This window comes from Nymphalis io, chromosome 13 (genome assembly GCF_905147045.1).
Source record: "Nymphalis io chromosome 13, ilAglIoxx1.1, whole genome shotgun sequence".
Taxonomy (NCBI): Eukaryota; Metazoa; Arthropoda; class Insecta; order Lepidoptera; family Nymphalidae; genus Nymphalis; species Nymphalis io.
In genome coordinates, this window is record NC_065900.1 from 10,671,964 (window position 1) to 10,693,123 (window position 21,160).

The 21,160-nt window shown below is 33.7% G+C and overlaps 1 protein-coding gene across 48 annotated transcripts in view; it reads left to right on the forward strand.

Annotated features, from left to right (window-relative positions):
• The window catches only part of LOC126772691 (modifier of mdg4), a 227,170-nt gene that overhangs the window by 17,396 nt on the left and 188,614 nt on the right, over positions 1-21,160 (forward strand). The window contains exon 5 of one of the 48 annotated variants that reach the window (XM_050493156.1): positions 18,579-19,231. The exons of 40 other annotated variants lie outside the window; for them this stretch is intronic. In XM_050493156.1, the coding sequence (XP_050349113.1) occupies positions 18,579-18,871 (293 nt within the window). In that variant the 3' untranslated portion in view covers positions 18,872-19,231. Of the gene's footprint in view, positions 1-538; positions 892-1,971; positions 2,484-7,723; positions 7,993-8,173; positions 8,470-10,107; positions 10,636-11,239; positions 12,988-13,442; positions 13,811-18,578; positions 19,232-21,160 lie in introns of those variants that run through there. 7 more of the 48 variants (XM_050493151.1, XM_050493154.1, XM_050493162.1 and 4 more) reach the window with 7 other exon arrangements.

The following is a 21,160-nucleotide window of genomic DNA, read 5'->3' on the forward strand; positions in this document are numbered from 1 at the left end:
TGCACAAACCGGTGACAGTAAGTGTTAGTACGTAATGTTGCTTAGCTCTAGTCAAAATCTAGTCAACGGTAAAAAAAATTGTAGCTTCTTGCTACACTGATCTCAAAGGACATTCTATAAGTGTATGTAGTTTATGATAAACTAAGATTAATTTAAATTTAGCAATAATTTTCGAAATAATGTCCGGGTTTTTAGTTCTACTACCTGCGAAAGAGAGCTTAGTTCAATAAACAATGTGTAGTTTTATTAGTGTAATTATTTACTGTTGATAAGCATAGTTCAAACACAAACATATGTTAGTACTTATCAAACCATATTATATCTCTGTATTACGAATTTAGTCTAGTATTGTCAATACAAATTCAATAAATTGCTGTAAAAAACAACAAAAACAAAATACATATGGAAATATATTTTATTTTAATGGATATTTACATTCCTCGTGCCCTTGTAATTTAAATACAGCGGTGTCTAGGTAATGCATTAATCAGATGGTGTTAACAGTGAATTTTTTGTCTACATTATTTAAAACTTTCAGAGGAATTCGTGCGACTATGCGTCGGGCCTGGCGGTCGACCAAGGCTTTGGGTACGTGGTCGAAGTTTCTATGCAGCTCATACGATGCGTTCAGGGATAGTACGTTGGCGATGTACTATGGGAGGTTGCGGATGTAAGGCATACACGCAGAAGGGCAAGCTTCACAAGCTCGTCGGAGAACATAACCACGCAGGTCGTTGTGGACGGAGATCGAGCAATAAACAACCTCCCAATAGCGTAGGCGGAGCAACTTCCCCCCCCACACCGTTACTACTACCGCGAATGCCCAATCTCGACTTCGATCACTTCGATCCCAATGCGTGGGTCACAAGATATTAGAGTTCTTGAATATTAAATTTGTCATTACTTAAGTATATATAAGTTTAAAATGTGGAATAACATTTAAGAGTTGTCATAAACCATGTTCTTCTCCAAAGAATGGTAGTAAAATTTATTTATTTGCTCATGAAATTGATGTTTCTACTAGTCTTTTTAATACGTATTGTGTATTATGTAGTTAGATTATTGTAGTGAGGTAAGTTTGAAGACGAAATATGATCTCACTATGTAGACTCAAGACGTTGCTCTGATGCCAAATATTAAACTAATGTATAATCTGTTTTGATTTGGGAGATGAGATTTTTAATGAGTTTATACACACATGTTAAACATTTTGATGCTCAGATAAATGGAGTTGATCTAAGTGGTCAACGCTAACTTTTTATGTTATTATTGTTACTGTAAGTAGAGTTATAATGTATTCCCGTTTCAAGCCGTGCGTTGCGGACTAATGGGTTTTTGTTAAATGATTCATCAATCGAGATCTTCTTCACCACCCTATATAGCAGTAATAAACACCTCACCAGGGTAAGGCAAAAGGTGGTGATTTTAGTACTTAGTTAAAAAGTACAAAAATATTTGTGCCATAATTATGTATTATTAAAACTGACTCGTACATAAATATTAGTTTTAAGTTGTTTTTTTTTTCTAAATTGTGCCAAATATTCCTTGCTCATAAATGATATCTCCTAGAGAAATGTATTTCTATTGTATTTATAAATAGATGTATAGATTAATGTTCGGGATTATAGGTTATTTGTATAAGTGATATTAAACGAAACTAAAACTTACATTTTTGATTATTACAATACATAAATCCCCTAATAAACTTTAATATTTTATTATTATATTATTTCACCCTTTTCAACATTACTATATAAAAACATATTATAATATGAAACATATAAAATGTAGATATTATTTTTAGCCTAGCCCTAGCCTAGTTTTTAGATACTATTTATAGCCCTAGCTATTAGATTATAATTAGAAATAGAACTGCTCTTAATTAAAATATTATTTTTATTAAGATCAGGTTTATTTATTATTCACTTTAATCATTTCTCGGATATGTATTAACGTGGTTGTTTTTTTCAGCGCGTTTTATTCGTGCGGGAAAGGGACGACTGCTTCTCCATCGAGGTTATACGTTTCGTTTGAAGAACAACTTGGCACACGGACGTAAACAGTGGTATTGCTCTTCCCGGCTGACGTCAAGATGCCTTGCTGATGTTAACACCGAAGGTCCAGAAGGCTTCGAGCGCATCGTTCGTTCTCGCTACGCCCACAACCATGCTCCACCGAATGTGCGTCGCTTCGCGGATGGACGCTACGTCGTGCGTACGCCACATCAAAGCGGACATCGTGCACCTGCTCCTTTGGATCCCCACCACCAGTTGCTACAATTACAGCACGCTTTAGCTCTTTACGCTGCAACAGCACATGCTACAGCTACGGCAAACGCCACAGCCGCCGTTTCGGCTGCTACTGGGACCGGTTCCCAACCTTCGCCCAACGCGATCCAAACAACCGCGCAACATACTCCAGCTACAAAACCTCTTCTTGTCGATACTCCTTGTAACGAGGAGGACTAAAAACAAATGAAATATTTGCGATTATGGCTCTCTTTTCGCATTTGAGCGTCTATCGGTGTATTAATCACGAATCTACGTTAAATAACGATAAAATATCGACCACCCGATATTTTCAGTTTTTGCACTCATATTGTAGATTAATTTATCGTTTTAGACTAACTATTTACTATTATTATTATAATTATTATGTAGGTTATATATTGGGATAGGATGGCGTATACTTAAAGCGATGGCATTGTTGGATATCTGATGTGGTTAGTTTTGAACCTCAGGATGTGGCGTTGTGGTGTATTGGATGTCGCGACTACCAGTGGAATGTACTGATCAGCATGTCAATAGAAACATTGATGTCGTGACGTATTAGGTTAGGCGGTCTTTTCGAGGTCTATAATGTTATTCGTATAGGTGTGGGTTATTTATGAAAATGTATAGGAAGGTAAATTTGCTTCATAAGTATGTAAGAACTGTTTGAAAGTTAAAGGGTCATCACACAAGTAACTAGGAACGATCACAAGATGAAAGATCACAAGAAGTTGAAATTAAATACTAAGCGCGTATTTAGTGAACTCGTTATCTGTGTGAATGACGCTTGGATTTGGTGTCAGAATTTATCGATGTCAATGGTATTTATCCGGATACAAGCCCATTTAAACGAACAGTTGACAACGCCGGCTCATACATCTGAGCAGCATCATCGAGACGGGTAATGCTTGTGAACTCAGAACGGTACTAAGCAAGTTGGCAACACATGGGGTAGGTTATAATCAGAACTCGAGAAGGACCGTAGGGAATGTTGCGATCGAAACGGGTGACATAGGAGAGGTCGGCGGTTGCAGTGCCGTCGACAACGCGTTGGTGACTGAAACGCGAACTCGGTTCGGATTTAAGCAATAAAGGATCCCTCGACTGTACTTAGAAATATTAATTTTATTTTGAGAGATTAACTTTTACAAGTTCAGATATTGCTACTTAGACAATTAGACGTCCGCCTCCTTATCTGTAAGTAATCAAAGTATTGACTAGTTATCAAAGATGTTAAATATCAAAGTACCTACCTTCGAGTGTAAACGCCTGCTCTTGCACGGCACTCGTCGCGGCGCGCAGACTTCAGTCGATGTTGCTCTGCTCCTTAGGATTGATTTTAAGTACTTAAGCTCAATCAACTACCTCTTCACTTTTTATACGGGTTTTACAGATTAGTTTAATTATACAATTTTATATACACGAATAAATACTCAGAAGCTTTACTCGAGTAAGGTGTTGTAGGCTAAGCTAGGCTAGGATAGGTTAGGTAAGCGCGGCGCGCCGGGGCGGTTCGCTGCGCAGGGTCCGGCGCGTCCTTCTATTACCTCTTATTGAAACTCAACTACCTCTTTACATAGTTTTAACTTGTACTCGAGTGTTCGCTGTTGATGACTGTAATATAAATAGGATCTTTTGAGACTGTTGTCTAAATATATTTTATTGATTGTTTTTTAATAATGATTTGTTGCTTGTCGAATTATTTTTTCAATAAGAATTTAGGCCCATTTCTCTTAAGACTCTGATATAAGTACAAATTTTGACTAATTTTAATTGTTATTAGATAACTTAGTTACTACGGGGTCCTAATGTGTGCGTAAGCTATAATGATTTTACTTAATTTAAATCGTAGATCATGTCAAATATATCGTACATGCTATACTGTACTGGTTGTACGGTGTGCATCGACGTGTGGAGTTGTTAAGGTAAATAATATGTGACAACGGGATATACAGTAACTCGCTGGATCGGGAGATTGAAGTGCCGATTTTACTCGATCAATATTTGTAACAGTTTGACATGTTCTATTGTACCTGAGATATATCTTACGCCAAATAAAAGATAAACGGTGAACCGGGGCGATAACTCAAACTTATAATGTTCGTTACTAAGCATAATATGATTTAATAATATTTAGGAAAATGACAATATTCGTCAATTACTTTGTATTTATGAATTATATAATACTATTTGACGAGACTATTTAAGATTTCTTATTTTACTATATACTCCAACCCGCATTGGAGCAGTATGGTGGTATAATCTCCAAGTCTTCTCAAGGAGAGTAGGCATTCACTCAGCAGTGGTACGTTTTACAGGCTATTTCTGTACTATATTATTTGTTACTATACTATAATATGATCAAATACATAAGTTGATCATTCCTCTGTTTGACGTAATCACACACTTAAATGTTATACGGGGTTATGAATTGTATCTGTATTTACAGTTGTTGTTAATTATGAATCTCGTAGGTAGTGAATTATAATGTACGTTGTACGTTGTCTGTTGCCAGTGTCGCCTCGGTTCAGGCTAAGGGCCCGTTTAATCTAAATTATCGATTATACCTATCTACCTCAATTCTGTTACTATTGTATACTTCAAATCTTATAGTGTAATTTTGTATTTACCGTATTATAGTAAGATTTTTTGGGTTCGTGTACGGGGTATGTTTTGTGAAATATTAAATTGTACTTATCAATAACCGATGGTTTCATTTCGTTTCGTTGAAAAGTAAACAATTCTAACGGACCGTGTTTAAATTCCTTTTTCCTATTTTTATACATTGGTGTCGGTTTTGGGTAAAAAAAAAAACATTGAAGGGATTATATCGTTTCTGACAAAACAATTTGTCGCAGGCATCAAGTATCTGAAATCGCGGCGCGGCAAAGTTATCATGATGGTCAACACATTCCCGTTCTGCGAAGAGTCTAAGTTGAGGGATAAAGTTATCTGGCGGTGCACCTCCAAGAAGACCAACTGTAAGGCGCGCATACACATGCTCGGAGCCAACGTTGTTGCCGTGAAAGGAATGCACAATCATCCTCCGAGAGCGCCATTGTCTTGATACAAATTGTATAATCGACGAAGTATTCGATCAGCAGCTCTGGACAAGACTCTTGGACCAGATCTTAACGCACATTATAAAAAAGTATTCCTGTACATTTCTCATTTCATTCCTATCTCGTGTTATATTCCGACTTTGATGTTAATTTAATGCTATTAATTAGATTTTTACATAAGTGTTAAACTAAGGCCGCACTTCGATATAACTCCTCGCTTACTTTTATGTTCGCAGTTTGTCATATTAATGTTTTGGATATTTTGACATTCTCGGGTATTCTTGTTTCAATATGCACATATTTTCCTTAATATTAAATATTCAGCTTAAAACGTAATATGAAATTTGTAAAACGTTTATATATGTATATTTTTTTAAATGTATATAAAATCATATACGTATATTATGGTTAAAATTAAGACTATACAATTTATTCCGTATTTTATAGTTATAGAAAAGAGTTATAGTGTAAGCAATAAAGACAAATTTAGTTTAATATTATTGTGATTGATGTGACAATATTAATTTTTATAAATAAATTATTTTAAAATAAATGCACAGGAAACCCTAAAAAGGAATAAATCAATAATTATAAAGCATATGAATCATTCCATTGTTAATATTTAGTGTTGATTTGACTCCGGTGCTTGTGACGTTTCGTATTATTAACGCTATACATTTTTAATTGTTACGAACTTAGTTCTTAAAGTAATCGTAGTTATACACCCGATATATAGCTTAAGTATAGCTCAATATGATAAAGAAATGAATCGTTAAAACAAAACTCAGTTTCGTACGCAGATATATGGAGGGTTCAGCAATAATTTGGCTTGTGATAGTGTAATTAATGAATACCTTTCTATTGTTGGTATGACGATCCGTGGGCTTAGACAAAATTACAAACATTTAGATGAGTTCCTCTGTAGATACTCATACGTTCGTACGTTCACCTTCACCTGTTAGTATGTGTGGATCAATTTTTGCGATTGAATTGTAACATTAGAAATTTTGATGTTAATATACAATGATGTCAATATACTAAATTGTATTCGAATATACACAAACGTATTGTAATTATATTGCAAGTGTAATTGTAAACTTATTTTTTGACATCTTATTATTATTGCAATGATAATCGAATGTAATTTGTCTAAATCCGCAGTTAGTTTTGAAGTATGTATATATAAAAGAAAAAAACGAAACCATTTTATAATTGTATTTATTACATTACATGTAATATACTCGTTGTTGTCTCCGTCGTTTGCGTACTCATTTATTATATATGTTTATGATGTACTTACTTGTGATCGTGTTACAATCGGTTTGGTATATTATATCTAAATTACGAAGTGCCTTTACCGCGGGAACATTGTCAATTTATTAATAGTTGTACTGTAATTGTACTGAACATTCCTTTTGATTTTTATAAATCTGCTTTACAATATAAAAAAAATATGTTTTTAAAGATATTTTAATGTAGACTTAAGACCTCGTTGATTTTATTAAGAGTATTACTCATTAAAGGTTTAAATATAAAATATGTTTATATTAATTGTTTAGTCTTTATTTAAAGAATACGGTATGTATATTTCATGGATTGTACGTAATATCTGTATTATATTGTATCAAGCTTTCATACGAAATTCGTCTTAGTTTTTGAGTCGAATAGAGGAAAGTGATGCAATGTTATACAGTGTTTTTAGAAAATTTGCCCGTTATTTTCTTTGATAATAAGTAAAATTTTAGTTAGTCGTTATTTGGTAATTTTTAAATAAAATGATATTCGGTAGCCACACAACGCGAGGATGCCAACAAGTTTACATTCAGTGGTGGGCAGAAACAAGACAGGATTTTAAACGGCGGGTTCTCTTACCAGAAGGAAAGAAAGTTTCCCAGCGGAAAAACACGGTGGCGCTGCAGCCACGGTGATGGCAAATGTGCTGCGAGCATTTACACCATCGACTCTGACGTTGTATTGTTTTATAATGAACATAATCACAAGTAAATCGTTTATTACATTTCTATAAATCTTAATAATCTATTTCATATGACAAAAAATCGTCTTTCATGACAACAGATTTTTGATATTTCTAAGTCAAATAGTTCTTAATTTATAAATAAACTCTTATTGTTTTACTACTCTTTGGCTCCAAAACCTCTTGTGTATCAATAAGTCATCACCGCGCCACCTAAATTTCAACGCGTTAATAAAGTCCATCAAATGTTTTTGAGAAGTGCAGATGGAAATAGACATACATTTACAATACGTTATGTTACATGAAATATATGTTAAACATTGTATTTAAATGAAGTTCTATAATATCAGATGTTTTTATCGTTTCAAACGTGTAGCCTTGTGGTAACGTGTTTATTATTTTCATACGACTTCTAGAAATTGTGACAGCGATGTATGTACCGACTGGCAGAGGAAAGAAAAATCTTGTTTTGAACGGTTACTCTTTCACCGAGTCTCCGCCGACATACTGGGTGTGCTCGAGAAAGAAAACAGTAGCATGTCGAGCGACAGCCAGGACTAACAAGGACGGCGAAGTTATTTCATATCATAACGTACACAATCACGAAAAACCTTATTTCTATCAGATATCGTCTAAGATGAAAATTCAATTATAATTTTAAAACGAACATGCCGAAACGAAACTCATATTTATTATGTATTTGACTTTAATATTATTGGTATAAAATATATCTCACTCTTTAAATCTTTCTTAATGTTGTCAATTTATTTTGAACTCTCATTATGGTTATTACTGGTGTTTGAAAAACCGCATAATAATATAAGTAATTTAATTCAGACTTTTATTAAATCGATCTGTATTTTCAGAAGCATTCTTCTTACCGTCGAGAGCTGGTAAATCGGTACTCATATTCCAATCGAATAAATTTTGGGTAAACAACCAATACCGGGACAAGTTGAACTGGGCCTGTCGGGATAAGGATACGAAGGGATGTCTTTGCAGGGTGCAGACGACGATGAATGGACGCTTCATACGTATTAAAGGTGGACACAATCACGAGCCGAATTTTACACCACTTAATTTCGATGCCCCCACCCAAACGGATAAACTTTTGCACGATTGGCATACTCCTCTTAAAAGTATCTAGCGCCGAACTACGAGATGTATACAATTACAAGGATCCAATCGGTGGCTTTTGTGGCTGTGAAGTTAGACCTGACAAACAATTTGTAGTTAATGTTTTCAGAAAACACATTCATTCCTTCTCTAGTAAACATAATATGTAGTTTTCATTTTTTATTAATTAACATTTCGAGATATGCAAGTGTAACTTTCCAAATATTTTAGACTAAAGTAACAATAATGATAAATAATATTATAGCGATATAAGACAAAACGTTTGTGTATATTTGATAGTATAATTATTTTCAAAGAAATGGTTATATAATGGTAGGTGTGTGTTATTGCGATAGTATGCAGTCATCGCCACTGTTCTTTATAATATATTAGTTTTCCTTGTCTTTTGATAGTTGTAAAATATTTGGGTTTTTATAAATTTGCGGTTAAGCGAAAGACCAAGATATAAATTAAATTTTATTTAAGTACCAAATTCAAATACTGACATAAAACTACCTACCTACATCTTAAACATTTTCACTGATTTGGATTCATACAAATGTTTGAAAGTACTTTTTTGCTCTCTACGAACATATGTATAATAAACTTCATAGGTGTGTGTGTGTGTGTGCAGAAACTTTCTGCACTTTCACTTTTTTAATCCGATGGGGCGGAAAACCCAATATGACCTGAAAGAGTTCAGGTTTAGGATCAATGGCTTTACCTGCTTTCCGAGGCATCAGAACGACTGCGAACTTTCTAACTCCGGACTGCTGATTTATACTCAATATATATTTATGAACTCGACACTGGGGACTGAACCTGGAACCTCACGATCAGCAACGTTATAAGCTGGCCAGCTTATAGTTTAACGAGGTGGTATTGTCGCTGTGGATGTATTTAAATAAATTATGTTAGATTAAGGAAATATACATTTAATTCATTCCATTATGATCTCAAATATTGTAATTTTTCAAAGATTGTTTTCATAAAAAAAAACATTAGAAAATATTCGTAGGCATATCATATTCTAACACACAGGTCACACATTACAAATATGTCAAAATATTTAGATTTTACTAACGATGGCAAAGAATCTCTGTGTACATTATTTGTAGTTATATTTTCATTAAGTTATTTTATATCTTTAAGAGTACCTATGACATGAGTGCCTGCAACGTTTAGTTATTTTTAGCGAATATAAGAAACGCTAGTTAATATTTAAATATTTATGAACAATGTTTAAATGGAACAAATTGAATCATAGCGTGAAATATGAATTTATGATTAAGGAAAAGGTATATATATATATATATATAATCGGTACGTATTTATAAAATGAAATTATATTGTGTGTGGTTAATTAAGATGACGAGTTTTTCGTGTTATGAAAATATAATATTTTTTAAATATATTTTTTTATAATTTATTTTTATTACACCTACTAATCATTTATTTGATATTTAATAATAACCTGCTTGGAAAGGACATTTAGCCTTTTTATATTAAAGAAGTGCATTGACTTTTTTTTGTTATAAAAGAGTAATTTGCCCGTTTCGTTTTAGTGTTCTCATGTAGATATTTAAACTAATATATTTTTCTATTTACCTTCTGATCGCACGCGAAAGTGATTCAGAGCTTTAATGTCGTGTGACTGGAAAGGTACCTTTTGGTCTTATTGCAGTGCATTGGAGTCGATCCCGTTTCGGTAACCCAGTGCTAGTTATCGGGGGACAGAGGTACCGTCGTTGTGGACAAATAGTTATCGGAAGAGGCACGTGGCGATGCATCAAATCAGACCTCGGCTGTAAATCGTATGCCATCACTCAGTTCAACCACGTAATTGCTATCGGTAACCCTCACACCTCTCACGAAAAAAAGATCGCTTCAAGGAGAAAGAAAAGAAGGAAAAATCCGTTTTCTCCGACAATAAGGATTAATGGCAAAGGCTTGTGAATATTGTCGTATTTAAAAATAATATGCTTTCGGTCGTGAACCAACCTTACCACCAAGTTTATGCGAAAGCACCTAAAAGCAATAATTGTAAAATATGCTTTATAGTTAACTTTGAAACAGGATTGATTAAAATCATTTCTATTTTAAAAAAAATATTTTTTGAATTTGGAAATCAGTTATTGTAAAGAAAAAACACAATATAGTATAATTTTTGTTAATTTAAATTATTATTTAAAATATAAAAAGCTGTCACAAACATCATGTTTTATTATCACTAGCCATAGGTAATATTTATTTTATTTAACACTAAGCGCAAAATTTAAACGTCTTATTATTGTGCCATTGAGATATACAGACAGTTGCAATTATATGTATATCTGTTTCAGGAAGCAGATAATATTTTTTGATAGTATACAATACACAGAATTGGCTTAATAAAACAAAAACAAAACATAAAATGTTTGCTCATTTCTTTAGCAGAAAATATACCTTTTTTTCTATATAGTCCTTACTGCCGCATGCCGCGAACTTCGGCTGAACAGATTCATTTATTTAAATCTATGATATTTTTAAAAATCACTTGATTTTAATCTGGATTTGAAACACTGATTTAAATCATTTCAGCGCTGTTTTTAGATAAATAAGAGAGTGACAACTATCGTTATAATATATAAACATATTAAGTGAACCGGTTAAATTATTTTTAGTCCTTATAAAGTTTTTTATAAAGTTCAATTTATCAATAAATAGAATATTATTTACTTAATATTAATAATTCTTAATATCAATGCTTATGCGCTTAAAAGTAGTCTAAATTAATATGTAATATTATCTATGGTTACTAACAATTCAGTTCTTAGTTGCAGGTACAGGCACAGCTGTACAAGCGGATATTCCGCCTACTCTGGGACTGCCGTTCCCATTTCCGTGCTTCCCGGGACAGTTCCGGTATTGCCTCAGCAAACGCGGTAAACCGGCTATTGAAGTTGGCGCCCATAGATTCTGTTTCAACGGTCGAGCCGCCAGCGGGAAGGTGTGGTGGAGATGTTCCAGAAATCCACGTTGTCGAGCTGCCGTACATACGTTTGGATTGCGCGTCGTACAGATGAACAGTGCTCACACTTGTGGCGTGCGCGCAACGCCCCTCAGACCCATGTTCTAAACATGCTCTCTACACTCAATCTCATATAATGTATGCAAGTCATTAATAAGTCAATTCATTTCGCACCATATCTGCGACCGCCGGTGTAATTTTGTGGTGGCACACGTCGTGATATCAATGCAAATATTTTATTCGGTGACGACAGTTGGAGGAAAAAGTGTCGCATTTAAAACGGGCTCGAAATTAAATTCTTCGAATGGAATGATTATTACTGTTCTTGTGCCTTTCCACCGGTGGTCACCATACGCTTCCCGTAATGATGCGTTTGAGATTAAGCAAACGTTAGTTTGCAAATTTATTGATAGCTCTCCAAAGAGATTAAATATAGAACCTCTATGTTATACAAGTATCCTAGTTATCTTACATGGTCTGTGTCAAGTATACGAATCTATTATTAGCACATTAGTGAGACCGTTTGCATACAATAACTTGAAGGCTGATCTTAGGCAAGTACGGGGGAACGTCCTCCCCTAATGACATATAAAGAATTAAACTTATAAGAGTTGCATAATATATTTCTTATTATAACAGTGACAGATATTTAAGGCCAGTATTTTTTTACAGTATTTTTCACTATGCATTTATACAAAGAATATTTTTTGTATGTTTGTGCGGAGAAATAGGAAGTTTAGTCTTGCCGGTGTCTCGATCTAGATCTTCCGCGCGACGGTCTTAAGTGTAGTTTATTGTACAAAGTGATAGTTCTCTTATGATATTAAGTATTTTTATATATTACTTTTACATATTTTTTTACAATTTTATTCGCGTATTGTACATACAATGATTGTTGAAAAGGAGTCCGGCTCCGAATGGTTGGTTTCGGTTTGTGATTGCCAGATTGATTAAGTTATGTTGTCGAGTTGCCAGGAGATTGTTAATACCAAGTCATGTCATGTCATGTATACGATGTTAGGAGCTAATGTACGAATTGTTAAGGTAGGAGATTGCATTTACTGAACAATTTACTTAATTATAATACTCAATGTATACGTTGTAGTTGTAAGCTTTTTTGTTTTTAGTGAGATCTTTATTTTTGTGAAACTTTTTAAGATTATTTTTATTTTCGCTTTTAGTGTGTACTTAAATACCATATTTTATTAAAGATTCTATGTTATAGCTCTGGCTGTACTTACACAAAGATTTATTTTTGGATGAAATAGCTATATACCGCACAATGTTTACCAATAGAGGTACCAGTTTTACCATATAAGATGTATACGATTGTATTTTTAAGTTAACCCTTGGAGTATTATTTTTGAAGTATTATTTTATATTGTGATAAGATATTTTATATTATTTTAGTGGAAAGTATTAATTATTATGGATAAAGGTAGCTATAGGCGAATGTCGCCATGTGGATGAATGTATACGCTGTGTAGTGAGTACTGGTAGTGAGAAATGTTCTCTGTATAGGTACAAAGAAACGATTACATTACGCTGATGTCAGTCACGTTTTTTTATTACATCGCACACTACTTTTGTTCCTTCTCCTTTTTCAATATTGAAAAGTTTTTATTTAAACGTGCAATATTTATTTTAAGATCTATAAAGCCAACCTTGTTAAATATAATAGAGGAGATTATACTTAAAAATTATAACATTCTAGATAATTTATAAGCTCGGTAACCATCTAGAATTACTCTAATTTATCTTGCATGTAAGCCATCTAGATTTTGATATAATAGTAGAGTAACAATTTAACATTTGATAGAAAAGAGTGAAGTAAAATGTTTCCGACGATACATGTATTATTGTATTTTTCCAGAATCTTTGAAGGTACGAAGCATTTAATTCATCTTTTAAATATTTCATACTTTATAATTTACTAAATTACTTATTTGTTAGTAAATAGAGTTATGGGGACTTTTCGCATATATATCATAGATTGTAAATTGTTGCAGGGTGGTTTTATATACGTTCAGCTCGGGGCGGATTGCATTTGGTTGCCGATGGCCACATTTTCTATGAAGACGGCGGCTCGCATCCACGACGAGTGACGTGGAGATGTGCGCGATCGTATCAGAAAGCGGAAAGATGCCAAGTTGCTCTATGTCTCAGGGACGGCCGCTTGGTATATTTTCGAGGATCGCACAATCATCCGGCGACGTATAACCCAGCTAAGCACGAATCGAGGAGATTCGAGGTAGATCCGATGGGGAAGTATAAAATTGTGGAGAGCTGTGCTCCTCGCACGTTGATCGCCGCACCGGCCCCAGTTCTCCCGCCTGCGCCGCACGCCGCTCTCTTTCTCTAGGCCTGGCGCGACCTCCTTGTACGCGGCCTCTTAGACAGGAGACATTAAGCGCATACTTGGAGTGTCGCTCGCCAAACGATTGTATGATGGTATTATGTTATTATTTATATTTATTTGTTTGTCTCAAATCGATACAGAAATGAATATTTATTTAGCCCACTAATGAAGAAAATACTTTAAAGACTGCCTAAGTTACTAAATAGCGTTATGCCAAAATTATAAAACTCTTTTTTTGTATGTTTTTATTATTTTTACTGTTACTTGTTATACTTGTTATAATACTAAGCTTACTTAGACATTTCTGAGTAGACTGCTTCGTGGGTGTTATTAGCTCCAAATATAATATTAATACATAGACGTTTAGTCACCCCAAGTTCGCCTTGTACGAATGCCTTAGCGGCCAATATTAAAGTAAGGAACTAAATATATAATTATATATAAACTGTGTAACATGGTGTGCAATATTCTCTTACCAAAGTATTTAGAAGTTATGTATACAAACTATAGCTTTAATAATAGTGTAGCCATCTTGTTGAAGCTTTTTTACAAAATTCTATTTATTGACCGCGGCGTAGGATGCGGCACGACTGATAGACATTGTTACGAAATACTCCAATATTTATGATTTTTATTTAGACGTAGATATAGAATAGTGTAGCCTTAATGTATACCAGCTTGTGAGCCAATTAATACGGACGATAGTTTTTATAATAGAGATTATTTGAATGTGATTGCGTTTAGATCGTCGTCACTAGAGTCGAGTACGGATCTACTTACCGGCAGTGACCACTTATAATGGCTTAAGCTCAATCGACTATGATCTTGTACTGAAAGTACCTATCTCTAGACTATAACCAAAGAACTTAGACTTCTCTTTTGGAATTATTTGTATTGCTATAACTATTGTATTTCGTGTAAAGCGATGTTATTCATTTATAATTCATTTTTATATGATTATATTACGGCAGTTATATTATGTAATGACTATTGCGATATTTTATTAATGTTCATAAATCAAATGATATTCAGGACGATATTTTCATTCATATCACCCTTTTGATTACAGGAGATGAAATAAAAAAATATATATATGTTTGTATAATTAATTTTGGATTGTTTATTTTCGTTTATTGTATTTACAAGTTACAACATGATAACATTTAACTGCTGGAAAATGTTTCTGTTTATAACTAAGGAAGAAAATTCGATATACGGTTCGCTACGCTGCTCAACTTCGCACTGGTGAATATGTCTTGCTTCTTGACTCACTACGCGATTAATTGTAAACACAAATTACCTTTGTACGCAGTATTATTCACGTCGAGAATCAATCATATGGAGGAAGAACGGCTCCTAAAGATGGGTGGTTTCTGGTACAAGCTAGACGCCTGCTACAGGGGTAAAAGACGTTGGACGTGTTTTCGAGGCTGCGGGGCCAGGATTCACACGTGCGGAAAGAATGTCGTCTTCTCGGAGCTGCGACATCGCTGTGGGAATAATTGTAACTACACGGTTTAGACAAGGCACTGGATAAAAAATATCACTGGTATGTTTTTGTTGATGTGCTAGTATTTATACATGCAAACTTGTGATAAACGCAGAAGATTAGTATTTAAGTAATTTTTAAATTAATGATTTGTGTTATGGTAGATATGATTGGATTACACTCGTTTTTATTTCAATTTAAAATTAGGTTAACAAAAGGTATTTTTACCGTTACGTTTATCTTTTAACAGAAATGTCCACCGTTTTATTCATGACATTTATAGAATTAGTATTCATGTATTTTTATTATTGTTATTTGTTTAATAAATTCAGTAATTCAGTTTAAATAAATTGTGATTAGTTTGTTTAAAATGACAATAAATATTGAAATTAAAAAAAAAAATGTGTTGGTTACGAGAGAACTTAAAACATAAATTTTCTTTTTTAGAAAGTTAAAAACTTTTAGCTTGTTATGCTGCAATTGTTATACTATGCATAATTTCTTGTCTATGAATGAATATTTCAAATGCAAAATTAATAAAATGTAATTACAATTTTTTATAAATTAATGAGCGATTTCATTACACTCGTCATGTTGCCTTCATGGTGTATCCAAAATATTTCATGTATATAAGGTATATTATGTACAAATTATTATGGTATTAGGTATATTATATATTATTTACATAGTTATAATGGCTTATAATATAATTGCTTGTGTTTTAAAGTGATAAAGCTCGGGAATATGATGACAAAAAAGTATACATGTATTACTTATCTGCTTACAGTCGTATTTACACTAATATTTGTGTGTTTGTTAAGAAATAATCGCAAGACCTCCCCGAATATCGAGCGCTACCAAGAAATACCATACCTTGAGAAATAATCACACCATGCATTCCTTGAAGCTACCACCTGTTGCCAGCGTCGCTGCTTTGTTTCGCAAGACCTCCAGAACAAAAGAAGAACATCGAGTGTTACCAAGAATTACCATACCGTGGGGACCATTCAGTGATTCACCGATTTCGTTATAAATATGTAATTCAGACTACAGATCTTCACTTTTTGTTCTGATATCGAACAGACTGTCACGTATTAGAAATTAGAAATAATTAATTGTTAAATTCAATTACTTAAATAAACGTATAAGTTAAATTCGTTCGGTTTCATTCTGCATCCTCAACGGCAGCCCTACCTAATTGGCGCAGTCGGTAGGATGCTCGCGGAACGTTTCGCGTAGAAGATTTCCGTAATCGTGTGAAGCCCCGCCGTAGCTTGTCTAGCTGCTGCATCCAGAGCATCCGAATCTACGAGTAGTGCTGCACCAGAGGTATCCAGACATCGATAACGCAGAGAGACCGAAACATGTTCATGTGAGTACACTAGATTCTTTTTAGTGGTTGCTCAATCCTAGCCTAACTAACCTGTTAATAAAATTTGCCAAGATTTTTCATTTAAGAAAATCGAAGGAACCTAGGATAGTTATTAGTAGTAGGCAAACTTTCGTAGATAATAGAAGAGATATTAGTTTAAGTAGTATAGAAGAACAAACGGAAATGTCTGAGTTAGACACCATTTATAAAGCCTTAAGGTTGGTACCCGAGTTCAACGGCAGCCCTACGTAATTTGTTACTATCTGTATTGATTAACTCTTCTGTAAAAGTTGATTTTAAGAAGAACTCAATTATCTAGTTTAATTATTTCAGACGTTTCATAAATTCGCAAGGGTAATTCAAGAGGATGGACTCTATGGAAAATCCCGGTGATGTTTCCGAAAAAATGTATAATTATAAAAAATAAGGCCAATGATGTAACAAATAATCCGTAGAACCGTCTAATACTCTGAGGAGATAAGCTTTTAATAATAAATTAAGAGGCTTTTCGGCTGAGGTCGAGATTACTGGGACGAGTACAACAAGTTTGTTAACATATAAGAATAACAGGTCAGGATATACCTGACTGCAAAGGTGGTTAATAAATTGTTTTTGATAAGAAACTGCAACAAGCTGTTACTGTTTACAGTTTCTTTACACGTCATTCAGAATTATTTAAAATTAAATCTATTAATTCAAAATTCTACGAAGGAACTACAATTGCAAACTAACCCGAAGACATATTTGTATGAAATAATCGCATATTTGAACAGGTGACATCAAGAAAAAGTAATACCATTAAAAATATGTTTTAAAATTATTAGTTATGACAGCCATAGAAAAATTACTTGTGTTGTTAACACAAGTAATTTTTCTTCCACTAATTTTGATATGATAGCGAAGCAATTGGATGTCGTAGTCGTTTATTATGCATGTCGACGTTAGTCAATTTTCATTTTTGCCCTATCGATTATTTTGAAACAGTGTAAGTGTCTATTGAGTGAAATGTTATCGTATAAACTTCTAACTAAAATTTCTAATTTTACTCAATAAGAAGAACGTATTATCGAGTTTAACCAAGGTACGATATTTTAAACAAATTCATATTGCTTGTAACAATATTTATGTAAAATTAACATTAACTTCATATTCCAGTGCGGCTTGTTTACAACGAAAAAGGCTACCCAAAAATTTCGTTAAACGGTTACTTGTACCGGGCCCACAACGCGTATCGGAATCAACCGAAAGTTTTGTGGTATTGCGTCTCTCGGACTAAGTTCCAATGTATGGCCACAGTACGTACCTACCGGCGTGAAGTGGTCGCGGTGGAGGGGACACATAACCATGCACGCTGACCTGCTCGTACTCGTGCGTCGTATCCGACACGTGAGCGCCTCTCGGTGGTCGAAATTCACAAAATATATGTCTGGATACATTACGCCGAAAGATTGTTCACGAGAGGAAGAAATTATAATGACTGAGTTTTAATGATAAAATATATAATAAACTGTATTTGAATGAAATAAAATACTTCTTAGTTTTATGTTTAGTTCCACGAATTGATTTCTCGTTTGGAAAATTTCCATTGCTTTGTTAAACATTTTCTTGTATCTTCCGACCGAATTATTTGCACACTATCTATTATACATATATATTGAGTATATTTATGTCGATAAGAAGAAACTACACAATTTCAATGTTATGTACATACATAGTGCAACTGTTTTTGTTGCAATATATGTTTTAAATAAAGCGAATAAAAGTAATTATTCATTTAAAAGTTTGTAAAAATGTATATGATTACAGAGAAACTAAACATATAAAAATTATAATTTGCTTTTTATTTTATTCACAATATCGTTGCAATTAGATTGTAGTGTAGTCGTTATATTCAGTAGCATGCTGATGTTGTCCGATGGGTTCAGAACTGGCGCCGGCTGTCTACGTGCCTTCGAGGACTGGGAAGTCGCTACTGCTGCACGACGGCTACACGTTCTATCTGAAGAACTTGCAGGCCCACGGCCGCAAGCAATGGTACTGTTCCTCTCGTGATATGGCAGGTTGCCGTGCTGACGTCATTACCGCCCCTGCACACACTGGAGACGGTGACGTCCTTTTTCTGGTGCGTGGACGACACATACACGGGCCTCCAAGTTATTATTTCACGCCCGATGGCAAGTACGTAAGACGTAAAGATGCGTATCATAGATATAGGTAGCAAAACCGTTTGAGCGCCGTTCATTCTTGCTTACGTAATATTTATGTTGTGTAATTTTTTTTTTAATCATATTGTTGAAAAAACCTCTAAGTACTTACATACTTCGTGACTTAATTATTTTTTTAAATCAACATTTATTTATATGTTTTTCATATTTATTTTTTATTTTTTATACGAAATTTATCCTTATCATAATTTTGTAATCAAAAAGTATTTTTTTATTGGATTGATATAATTAAAAATCGAACTCACGATAACTTATTCCATTCAATTGGTACTTAAATTGAAAACAAGTACAAAGGTATAACTTCTTTAATTTTATTATACTTACAATATTTAAGAAGTGTTGATACACAACACGTAGAAAATAAAACGAACTAAATATTTAACATTTTATCTTGATAACGAGAGCGAGATTTAATTTCAACACAATGAGGAGTATATTGTGAGTTATTTTAGTTATATATAAAATTCGAAAACGTATTTTTTTAAATCTTGAGCTATTTTCTGTTGGATAGTTTACTTTTATATAAAATATAAAATGTACAAAAACGGTTTTGGTATTTAACAGCGTTAGTACTTTTAACTAAAAAAATAAAACACGGTTGAATTTATTCGCACTAAAAAGGGTTTTCATTAAGTTTTTAATGCTATAAAACTGTTAATAACATACTGTTAAGGACTATTAAATGATATGAGATCTTTAAGAGTGGTTTTTATTTTAAAAATATTTTTTTTCGTTATGTTTTATGGCTTAAAGAAAAAATATATAATATTGTGTTAATTTATCTAATTAATAATATGAAAAATAAGTGACATTTGTAATATGGATCTTGCATATTTTTTCCAATAATAAATAAATTTCATTTATTTTTATTAAAGCGGTAAAAATATTTCATAAAATCGTTTTTCTCAGTCGGGCGATGAGGTCAGTTTTTTTTTTAATTGGCAAAACCATATAATAACCAAACAACAGTATACCAACTCCGATACAAACGTATAAGGAAAGAGGAAAGTCAAATAAAAAGTCAACACTACGAATATGCCCTAAATATTCGATAGTTATAATCGTCATCCAATACAGATTTTGGGGTCGCGATTTACTTTGAAGTAGTTTGCCCGGGCCGCTGCAATATCAGTTGTATATATGGGGATATGAATTGCGCAGTTGTGATGGATCAATACGAGCTACAAAGTTATGAAAGAAGAAAGTTCGGCAGGGCATGGGGATCGCATGGGCGTACCCTGCTGTCTCCCGCGCTACAGCCTAGTTACGCCCTGTATGCCCTAATTTTGATGTACGTCCCTTTCTTATCCTGCGAGTGTGTGCGTAGGCTACGAGGAAAACGTCCCGGTTTACGCAAATTATTTTGCTCTATATAATATTTCGTTTTTAAGGATACCTAATGATGCTGAGTTTTATGTTTACAGCGAATTGTTTGTTTTTGAATTATATTCAATTTGTCGTTGATCGGGCGGTATGGCTACGGAATATCTAATTAGGATATGGTTATATGACCATAAGGTCACGCAAAGTGTATTAATGTAATTGTTTACTTAATTTGATTAATTACGACATCAACGATGACTTCTGGTTTCGAAACACATTAAAATATTTCTAGTCGTTGATGAAAATGTTTAAAGATATTTTCAAGAATTGTATTTTATTAATCTATAATTGTATAATTTCTGTAATATTAAACATTTATTACCGTATCTATATATTAAGAACTATCATTCCTCTGCTATTCGAAACGTATTGGAAATCTAAATATACTGAGAGAGTTTTGTAATTCGATGACGGAAAGTTTTCATAAATATAACAATCTCACAACCCGCGGATCTAGGTGGTATCGCGATTGCGTGGGTGCGGGTGCCCGGGCGGGCGTGGGTGGTGCGTGGCACGCCAGCCCCGGGCGCGCGGCGCGCGAGGCATGCGCGACTAGCTCTCGTGGGGCAATCGATACAATCCAGCCTCTCACTCTTACACTGCCATCCCTCAAAACATACGCAATAACTTAGCTACAACATCCGTGTTTAATGGCCGCCATAAAAATTAGTCAAGCGCGAGACGATGCGTCTTTTTTTTGTTATCTTTTAATCTGTTTATTTTGCAATGTATTATATTATATCTTTTATTTGTCCTACACTTATAAAGTACATTAATATATGTAGCAAAATGAAAAAAAAACACAGATGTATTTTTCATATAATAACAAAATCACCAATATAGAGAAAATAATTGATTTAGTAGTTTAAATCTTAATGATGTACTTATGCAGCATTTAA